This window comes from Leguminivora glycinivorella, chromosome 4 (assembly GCF_023078275.1).
Source record: "Leguminivora glycinivorella isolate SPB_JAAS2020 chromosome 4, LegGlyc_1.1, whole genome shotgun sequence".
NCBI classification, from domain to species: Eukaryota; Metazoa; Arthropoda; class Insecta; order Lepidoptera; family Tortricidae; genus Leguminivora; species Leguminivora glycinivorella.
The window spans coordinates 18488839-18500302 of record NC_062974.1 but is presented as its reverse complement, the minus strand read 5'-3'; the positions used below and the strand labels follow the sequence as shown (position 1 = coordinate 18500302).

Genomic DNA, 11464 nt, shown 5'->3' with positions numbered 1-11464 from the left:
CGCCTATGAAACTTCTACGACGGTGGCGCCACCCAAGACGAGCGGACGTGATTAGTTTCCAGTGGGGGTTACCTAGACGGGGTAGTTCGAAGCATGAAAAAACCCTCGAGCACGTGGCTGCGCTCTCTGTTCTGTTCCTGACGCCATTGAGTAAAGTAACTATCTACGGTTATGTTCGGTATCGTTCTAATTTGCGATTAACTTTATTTCCGATAAATGTTTGTTCTACATACTCACATATTTAAAATTAATAAGTATCTTATAAAGTATCCTATTTTGTTAACTGATAAATAATATGTATGTTCCCTCCTAATGTTTGTGTGTGATAATAAAATGATTAATAAAGTTTATGTTTCGTGTTCTTATGTTTTATTTAATTCTAGATTATCAGTCAAGTCAATCCAAGTTCACATTTCGATCGGCGTCTAGCGATTGTCATTTCGGCTACCTAGGCTGGCTGTTAAGTGCTATGGTCCGAAAAACCAGTCATTCGACCTTGATATTCATTTGCTTAATCGAGCCGCTTGATGAGGAACCGTCGTCGCTGTCACATTAATTAATAGATTAATACTAAGTGGTGCAGTGCTGAGAATTTTCCATGTGTATACAATTTTAAAATCTGAATGTTGCTGTCGATAAGTCCAATTTACGTAATAATAGACATGTACTACACACATTTTGCAACGAGGTATTTTATTATCACAATTAGTTCTATTATTTCCCCAGTTCTATTATTTCCATAGACCCAACTATTCGTTTTTCCTTACTTAGCAATATTTCCTACAGTCACACCCGCCAGATCAAGCGTCCCCAGTCGACACTTTACTTAGGTCGCATCGGGTCTGACCTTCGCAGCATTACCCAATCCATGCATTAACAATGTATTCAGAGCCTAAACAAAGAGAAGCAGGTGGATCGCATACGCTACACCCACTGAAAGATTCCATAAAAACTGTAGTACCCTCGTCACGTCCCGACATCTTATTTATCTAGTCACGGCCAAAATCATTGTTTCCTTTTTTCGTTAGCAAAAACACGCCTTATTACTGCCAGTGGCTAACTGCTGCCATTGTCTTGGTGCTTGTGTGTGACGTTTGGTACAATGCTGGGAAAAAGTGCTTTCCCCGAGAAATGGTCGTTTATTCATTTGTTTCTGGCACTCTTTTTGCTTAATGATCGCAGTTCCTAGATTTGTTTTCCGAAAGACTGAGGATAATTAAAATGCAAACAAGTTAAGTAGATATTTACATTTATTTACCCGTGTATCAAGATGAAATGAAATCCTATCGTACTTAGGATACAGTGCACAAACTTCGAATTATAACATAACCTTAATGAGAAATAATGCGATGAAATATTATATATTTATATGTCATCATCATTATCATTATCATCATGTCGGCCTTTTATCGCGTACTGCTGAGCATAGGCCTCTATTCTAATACGCTACTTATCCCGGTCCTGAGCTAGTTTCATCCAGTTGTGACCCGCAATTTTCAGGATCTCCAACACTTCTGGTGTTTCGGGTGTCCATGTGCGGCAGTGATCGCTTACCTTCGGGCGACCTGTTCGCTCGTTTGCCTCCTATCCCAAAAAAAAATTGTCGTCCACCCAACGCGATGTAACGTCTAGTTAAGAGTATTTAAGAGTTTGTCTTAAATATTCCAAAAAAACCTTATTCACATAACTTTATCACACAATACTAACTTTACCATGAACACCGCTGAATACATCACAATTTCACCTTACATCCATCAATCAAAAATAATTTGCGGACCTTGAAGTTCACTTTCATTTTAATTATAATCAATATGCCGCGCCGGGGTGAAAATTAATAAAGCTTTGAAATTTTAAGTAACCGAATTCGTGCTACCTTTTGTCACTGGTCTGATATTTTAGCGGAGACCTTAATTTCAACTAAATTTATACTGAGTCAACTTACTGGAATTGATTACATTTTGTAAATGGCGTGAATGCTTGGTAAAATTTTGATTCGATACAGATCTAATTTTGACGAGATTGCATGTGGCGCAGCAGAGTGAAGAATGAGTACGAAGAATTCATAATCTGAAAAACAAAACAATGCACACTTATGTGACACGTATAATAATATATAGGTACATATTTAAATGATATTCACATCATCACTAAAGAAATAGGCTTTTTCTTCCCTGCTTGCAACAATCAAAGTGAAACTTTTGAGTTCTAGAACACGATTTTTTAAATTTCATTAATTTCAATAAATGACTTAATATATTAAAACATAAGAAAATTCTCTATAGGTGATGGTATATACCTACGTAAAATCAGTATATGACACACCGTAGCAAAATTATTTACAATTTGAGCGCTCAGGAATCTAATTTTAATACCTGCCTTTGCTCAGGTCAGGACGGGATTCAACCATGGATTAAATAATTGTTTTGTCATAAATCTACTAATTCGTTCTCAGTGGAAAAACTTCAACATTATAGTTCACAGTTCACATACAACTTCCAAAGATCTAGTAAAACATAGTTATTTTCAACTCACAGAAGTGAAAGTGGTAAGCGAGAGTGGAAACATTTTCCCGGCCGTTATCGAGAGAGGTTTGTTGGTCCGCTCCACGAAGAGCCGCAGACTGCTCTTAAAGTAGCGGGACTTAGCGGTCCAGTTGCAATCGTACACGGCCTGGGATAGCTGTTGACTCTAAAATAAAAGGGTTTATTTGTCTATGGCGATGTTTTAAGTAGATAAGAGTAGAAACTCGAATAGACGGGAAAGTGGTTGTAGTTTTGTTTTGCTTTGTTGTCTACGTGAAGCTGGTCCAAGTGAATACTATTAAATACAACAGGACAATAGCCCAATCGTAAAATTCTATCAATACATGGGTATGTAGATGAGACTACGTCTGATGTATTTTTGAGCCATTAACGGTGCCATGAAAAGTGTAGTGGCAAAGCACCTTGTGTTCGCGGTCTACCGCTCTATTACAAAGGTTACATTGGGCTTAGCAACTCAAGCTAATTTTGTAGTAGTCATAACATGTAGACAAACAGATCTTAGATACTAAAAGGATTTTTATAAATTTGATTATGGACCCTAATAGTTATTTGTTTTACAAGGGGGCAAAGTTGTTGTTTAACCGCACGTGCCAAAGACCGAGCGAAATACCGAGCGAGCGAAAGATTCCAATATTGGAACGCGAGCGTAGTGAGTGGCTCAAAAAATGGAATCTTGAGCGTTGCAAGGGTTTCAAGGCACGAAGGTTAAACAAACTTTGCCACCGAGTGAAACACATAATTTTTCACCACACCGACACGAACAAAATACTGACTATAACACATCAAACTAAATCAAATCCATCAATTTATCCAATATTTATGATTCAAAATCATCATTTATAGGTAAATTCTACCAATCAGCTTAAGACATCAAGTTAAAATTTGTATGAAATTACTTTGCACTCTTGTGGATAAAATGCAATTTCGCTATCTGTTTTCGAATAGCAAAGTAAGCCTTTACCAGTTGGGGCGGTGAAAAAATATAAATTTATACCTTATCCTGGATGCGGGTGCCGAACCAACAGGGTACCATGATTTGAAGGATCATAATGACCATATACGATCCCAAAAATATGAAGTACTGCCATGGTGCCGGCTGTTAGCAGAGGAAAGAAATTCAGGAAAATTCACACTTCACTGGTATACAAAACACACAGGGAACTGCATTATGTACTTACCAATGTGAATCTGAACAGCACTACGCAAATTATACAAGAAGCTACGCTGAATTGTACGAATAGTGTTACACTAAATACATCTTGGACCAAGTCGCAGAACCTAAAAAAAAAACATATTTAGTTATAAACAAAAACAAATATTATTTTAAGAAATTGTAAAATAAATTATCAATAAAAAATTTCTCAAATTCAGGTGGAAAAACCATGTAAGTATTATTGTGACGTGGTTTACGAGATTTCATTTCAATCATACACGATGATTTTTAGGTATTAATACGTAGTAAGCAGTTATTAATATTTATTTCTTTATGTGATCAGGTGGATCACCGATTAAAAATCGTGTAGGATATTTGCCACCATGCAAATAGAGAATGCCTGATTAAACTTTTTATACGCCTGGCTAGGTCGATACAGACGGACCGGACTTGAAATTTAATTGCAATTTACATGAGAATCGTACATTGACTTTACTTCATAAAAATTCATACGAACTGTAGGCTTTTTGTATAAACCGTAAATTTGACCTACAAACAGAATTTTCAGACATTCCTTTTTGCAGGCTTCATTAAAATTATATATTAACACATACTGTCCCACTTCGTCATAATGAATGATAGAATCATTAAGTTTCTTAATTCCGCTGTCTTTTTCCAACAGTTGTATAGAATCATCATCCCTTGTCACTGTTTGGTTTTTGTCTGTGACTCTTCGCAAGTTATCATCAAGTATATCCAACTGGGCAATGACGTATATCAGTACGCCAAGAACGAATGTATCAACAGATATATTAATAAGCACTTGAGTATGCATGTAAAAGGCTTGAAGCTCATATAATGGATAAATAAATTTTTCTATAGTATCATCAGATATAAAAGAAAAACTGCACACTGGGAGTTCAAGTTTTACTTTCAAAATAAAATGCAGTAACATCGGCGGTACTATATGAGTAATGTGAGCGGTTGCTGACACCACTGCAACTATTTTAAAATATCTCACATTGAACTTTTTTGCTTTGTTAATTATTTTTAAGCCGTTTTCGGTTTCAGGCTGAAACATATCACTCTCGAGAATACTCAGTATTTTTTGAACTTTTTCGTGCAAAAACAGAAAAGTTAGTAGCTTCGATGTCGCTGCTATCTCCGTGAAGTAAAATATCATTTCGTCTATAAACGTATCTAACTGTCGCGGAATAAAAATAAAGTTTATTGTAGTTAATGAATTATTTAAGATAATGAAAGTCGTGAAAAATATTTGATAGTAACGGTAATAACGTTTTGAATTTTTTGGAGGCCAAATAGCAAGAAACTTCCAGATTTTCATATTATTTTTGAAGCAATCTATCTGCCTTAATGGTCTCATTTTGGTCGTAAACTTTTTTATTTGAAGGTTATGTAAAACCGTCTGAGCAGACAGAAATCTTCCCACAGACTATGAAGTCGGTGCTTTGTGTGTGAATTAAGTACATTCGAACCTCAAAGGCTTGTAAAACTTGTGATTAGACAAATTGTTCTATGGAACTATTTCTTAATTGGAAGGAGGTTAAGCGTTATTAACCGCACACTTAAACCACCTACTAACTATCTACTGCTTCCGACTCGGTCCGGAAAATCAAGACTTACTCTATATTTAACTTAATACACATACGAGTACGATAATGATCTGGAACGAGGCTAATGCTGTGGTTTAGAATAAAAAAGCGTGGAAAGATGTTTTCGAGGCTCTACGCACCCATCGGGTGCCCTAGAATAAGCAACAACAACAAAATCATACAACAAGAGTATGAGACCAAAATCGTCTATTGTCATGGAACTCACGGAACACAACACTAAAAAAATTTTTTTTCTACTCGTCGACTTTAATCTGTCAATTAGGACACCACAGACTAAACTATAAGTGCTGACTTTTCAGTGTTGAATAGTCTTTGACACTTCGTCAACATTTACAGTTCACTTTAGTTAACTGTAATAGTCTCAAAAATAGAACTCCATACAAGTTGGTTCTATACCAATTTGCGATACCTGGAAAATTTTTCTGGATCCTGAAACACATTTTTTTTTATCTATCGCGTTATCGACCAATTAGTTATTACAAACGATTAGTTGCCAGGAAATTCTATGTTGATACAACGTTGAACGACGCTATTAACATTAGGTAATTTTGACCTTGAATGATGATATTGTTCGTCCATTGATGATGAAGATGGATGACTCATAGAAAAAGTATTGCATCATCATCATCATCCTCCTTGCGTTATCCCGGCATTTTGCCACGGCTCATGGGAGCCTGGGGTCCGCTTTGACAAAGTATTGCATACAATAGTGATATAATTAAGCTTTTCACTCTCGTACCGTACTATTAGGCCACTCAGCAAGCTTCGTGACCTAAAGCTCTGTATTATATCACGATTGTATAAAATACAAAACAAGTGACTAGAGAGAATTGTTTTTTTGTGCCAGAAGATGCTGCTTAGAGCACAAAGCTCAGCGTGATCAGTGTGAAATCATGATGAAGCTTATGATGATGACATATAATTTATTTCCATATGTTTATTAACGATTTTATTTACATTTCTCAACGTTTCATTTTACAACTTTTTACATATTGGTATTCGCTGGATATGTGCGCAAATTCCTCAAAGAAAAATTATCATATTAATGGAGTAAGTAAAAATGGCAGTAATGTGGGTTAATTGCAGCAGGCTGTTTAAATGAGATGCAATTAGTGGAGTTGAATATGCTCTAATTAACAAATGGCTATAAGCCGCCGTCATAGATCACCTCAACTATTAGATACAACATTCAAACCAACTCAGTCATCACACATGCCACATTATAATAAAGAATACTATCGTACAGTATGGCCACTCCCGCTTCCATTGAAAGTGTCACCCTTTCTAAGTCAGTTACCTCTCAGTTACCGCCTGTCAAAAACGCGACCAGTCGACCTGTTATGTCTCACTCATACAATCATGGTACGCGTTCACATACACGAACTTAGACTGTGTGCACAGGAACGCGCCTCTTTCATATATGTATTTGATCGCCATTGTCCGAGGCGTGCACTGTGCAACTGTGCAAGTGTGCATGCTCTTTCGTAGTATTTTTTTTTATTTAATATAGAAACGCAGTAACTTGATCCAGGTTGTGTCAACGTTTACAACCAGCACTTGTGCAATTGGAATATATGTAACAATATCATTTTCCCCTCACTAGCTCGGAAACACGTGTTTTGTCCTTTAATACCAGCGGGTAAAAACGCATTTTATCCACTAGTGGGTAAAGTTATTTGACCTTGAATAAAGTCAAATTAACTGCTTTAAAATTGATAAAAGTAGGTCAATCTAGTAATAAAGATGATTTACCACCTGTGGAACTACTGGAAGCAGTGATAAACGCATTTTTTGCGTTGTAGTTTCCTCGCTATAGTGAGGGGAAAAGTTTTGTGTTACACTCGGGTGCAAATGTATTTTACTTCTCGTGTGTTAAAAAACTCGCAAGTTCAGGATTCTATTCTCGAACCACTCGCTTCGCTCGTGGTTCAACTATAGAATCCTTTCACTTGCTCGTTTTTCAATTCCACACTCGGCGTTAAAATACAACTTTGCCCCCTTGTATAACAAATAACTATTACATTTCTTAACGTTCCATTTTACGTTTTCCTTTAACATAATATTGATATTCGCTGGATATGTGCGCAAATTCCTCAAAGGAAAATTCTCATATTGATGGAGTAAGTAATAAGTTTTTCCCCTCACTATTTAGCTCGGAAACACGTGTTTTGTCTTTTAATACCAGCGGGTAAAAACGCATTTTATCCACTAGTGGATAAAGTAATTTGGCCTTGAATATAGTCAAATTTTCTGCTTTAAAATTGACAAAACTGAGTGATTCTAGTAATTAAGATGATTTACCACCTATACACCGTGTTTCACTTAACACTAAAAACCGGCCAAGAGCGTGTCGGGCCACGCTCAGTGTAGGGTTCCGTAGTTTTTCGTATCTTTCTCAAAAACAACTGAACTTATCAAGTTCAAAACAATTTTCCTAGAAAGTCTTTATAAAGTTCTACTTTTGTGATTTTTTTCATATTTTTGAAACATATGGTTCAAAAGTTAGAGGGGGGGGACGCACTTTTTTTTCCTTTAGGAGCGATTATTTCCGAAAATATTGATATTATCAAAAAACGATCTTAGAAAACCCTTATTCATTTTTAAATACCTATCCAACAACATATCACACGTTGGGGTTGGAATGAAAAAATATCAGCCCCCACTTTACATGTAGGGGGTACCCTAATAAAACATTTTTTTCCATTTTTTATTTTTGCACTTTGTTGGCGTGATTGATATACATATTGGTACCAAATTTCAGCTTTCTAGTGCTTACGGTTACTGAGATTATCCGCGGACGGACGGACGGACGGACGGACAGACAGACATGGCGAAACTATAAGGGTTCCTAGTTGACTACGGAACCCTAAAAACCTGAAAACAGTTTATTCAGAATCGAGAGTGGAATCGATTGAGCTATATCTTGGTGGGGGTAATATTTTTTGTTTAATTTGTATTATTATTTATTTTTTACGTGTTCATTCTATTGTATTCGTAATGCGACATTGTGTATAGAGTGTGGCTAATGAAATATTGCCCCAACTTTTGGCGGGAAATTCAAAAAATCTAGGGCTGGTCACACTTGGTATAGTAGGAGATATAGTTTTGATACTAGAAAATATTTTTGTTTTCTGTGCACACTTATATTGAAAATCAATAGAAATTGCTAATATATGTACAGAAATTTGACAAAATCTGTTAGCATTTGACGTATTAACCTAAAAGTTTTACGATGGTTATTGGCATTTAAATATTAATAATTAACGTGTATTACAAGCTGTAATGGGGAATGCACTATCGACATTTTTGCCGCTCATGTATAGACATGTTTCACCAAGATATTTTTATATATATTTTATATTTTTATTGCCATATAAGCAGTGGTGGCCGAGTGGATATGACGCCCGACTTTCAATCCGGAGGTCGCGGGTTCAAATCCTGGCTCGTACCAATGAGTTTTTGGGAACTTACGTACGAAATATCATTTAATATGTACCACTAGCTTTACGGTGAAGGAAAACATCGTGAAATTCAAAGATTTATGTGAAGTCTCCAACCCGCATTGGGCTAGCGTGGAGACTATATAGCCCGAACCGTCACAGACATGAGAGGAGGCCTGTGCCCAGCAGTGGAACGTATATAGGCTAAATTATATTATTTATTTTATTTTTTATATTTTTATATCAAATTACTACTGACCAGTCACTTCACTGATTTCTTCTAAATATTGGTTTTTCGTAAGTCGTTACGTTCCAATATTTTTATTTTATTAATGCTTTCCAGAGCTTCGAGTTTCTCCTTGTCTTTACACTCTTTTCCTGTTTATGAGATTTAAGTTTTATTATATTCACATAATCAAAGTTATAGGCAAATGTTAGAACTAGTACTTAAAGTATCAAAATAATAATAGAGCACCAACCTACTATATTGTTTACGACTTGTAAACATTGCAGTTTTTCATTATATGCCGCTTCACGTCGACTTCGCTCTTGGTTGTAATTATTTATTAGCTTAAACAGCAAATTGCGGACCTCGCTTGGTATCGTCATTGTTATAATATTTAAGATTTACCCTTAATAACCCGCGAACAATTTGAATAAGTGACATAAATTGACAGCAGACTTTTAGCCTTTTTTTTAAACCATAGACAATTGGTGATACCACAAGGAAATATCTGTCAACAATATTTGGCTAGCCAGACTCTATCGCATTGCTAGAGGTTGCTTACCTTTTTCAGTATTTAGGGGTATTAATACTGGCTGGTTACTTGGACGATACTTTTTCCGTTACGAGTTTGACGTCGTTTGTCAGTTTAATCTTAATGTTTATCTGGTTTATCATAAGTCATAACAAATTGAACTCGTACCTAATTACAACCTTGTCATTTTGAATGTTGGGTTTTATATTTGCTTACCGCGATTACCTGTCCAATTTGAAGTTTACTGTGACAAAGCTTTAAAGTGTTTTAGAGTGACATCTTAGCTGTCTATTGGTCAACCTTATGTCGTTGCAGTAACGTACACAAATAAATAGTTTTAAGGTTTATGATGGTAGTTAACAATTATTTTATTGAGCGTAGAGTTAAACGTCGAGTAGAGCTGTACAGAAAATTAAAAATTCAATTAAAAAAAAGTAAACATCAGATTTAAATACGAATACTCTAGATGAGTTTAAAAAAATAAAAATCAGTTGGGGTGTCTGAGGTTTTGAGTGATACCGGAAACACGTTGTAGAACTACTGGATGCCGTGATAAACGTTTTTTTTTGCATTGTACTTTGCTCGCTATAGTGAGGGGAAAAGTTTTGTGTTACACACGGATGAAAATGTATTTTACTTCTCGTGTGTTGAAAAACTCGCCAAACTCAGGATTCTATTCTCGCTTCGCTGCGAGTCATTTCGCTTGCTCGTTTTTCAATTCCACACTCGGCGTTAAAATACAACTTTGCACCCTTGTATAACAAATAACTATTTCCCCTCACAAGCTCGCAAACACGTGTTTTGTCCTTTAAGACCAGCAGGTAAAAACGCATTTTATTCACTAGTCGGTAAAGTAATTTGACCTTGAATAAAGTCAAATTAACCTTTTAAATTGATAAAAGTAGGTGAATCCAGTAATAAAGATGATTTACCACCTGTGGAACTACTGGAAGCAGTGATAAACGCATTTTTTGCGTTGTAGTTAGGAAACTACACCCGACTACACCCGAGTGTAACACAAAACTTTTCCCCTCACTATAGCGAGGACGCTATAGTGAGGGGAAAACTTTTGTGTTACACTCGGGTGCAAGTGTATTTTACTTCTCGTGTGTTAAAAAACTCGCAAGTTCAGGATTCTATTCTCAAACCACTCGCTTCGCTCGTGGTTCAACTATAGAATCCTTTCACTTCCTCGTTTTTCAATTCCACACTCGGCGTTAAAATAAAACTTTGCACCCTTTTATAACAAATAACTATTTTTGCAAAATGTCACATGATTTACATATGAGTGCAAAATTTTAGATCAATCAAAAACCGGGAAGTGGGTGAAATGTAGCTTCTACGTTTTGCCCCAAACTAACATACTAACAAGGCAAGTTAAATAAAAGCTTGTAAAAATGCTAGTAATGTGATATCATTGCACGTACACGGCGAAATGAAAAGGACCGTTCAAACTTTGCATAGTGACTTTTGAGCTCACAATGAACGAGATTTATTATGGGATCAATGCTGAAATCTTAAAAAAAAACTTTGCTATTTCATACATTTCGACTGTCACGCTGCCGCTCATTTCTATGGAAGTGAGGCTATGGAACAGTCAAATATTTTTTTACCACACCAACTGGTGGCTTACTTTGGCTATTCGAAAACAGATAGCAAAATTGCGTTTTAACCACAAGAGTGCAAAGTAATTTCATACAAAGTTTAACTTGATGTCTAAAGCTGGCTGGTAGAATTTACCTATAAATGATGATTTTGAATCAACAATATTGAATAGATTGATGGATTTGAATTTATTTTGATGTTTTGTAGTCAGTATTTTCAAGTATTTTGTTCGTGTTGGTGTGGTTAAAAATTTTTGCTCGGTGGCAAAGTTTGTTTAACCTTCGTGCCTTGAAACCCTCGCAACGCTCAAGTTTCCATTTTTTGAACCACT

The 11464-nt window shown here is 36.0% G+C and overlaps 1 protein-coding gene across 1 annotated transcript in view; it reads right to left on the bottom strand.

Annotated features, from left to right (window-relative positions):
* Positions 1 to 1579: 1579 nt before the first annotated feature.
* The window catches only part of LOC125225359 (odorant receptor 2a-like), a 60625-nt gene continuing 50740 nt past the window's right edge, over positions 1580 to 11464 (bottom strand). The window contains exons 2-5 of the mRNA XM_048129032.1: positions 3722 to 3821; positions 3538 to 3639; positions 2533 to 2688; positions 1580 to 2067 (exon numbers count right to left, since the gene is read on the bottom strand). Coding sequence (XP_047984989.1) covers positions 2005 to 2067; positions 2533 to 2688; positions 3538 to 3639; positions 3722 to 3821 — 421 coding nt within the window. The 3' untranslated portion in view covers positions 1580 to 2004. The remainder of the gene's footprint in view (positions 2068 to 2532; positions 2689 to 3537; positions 3640 to 3721; positions 3822 to 11464) is intronic.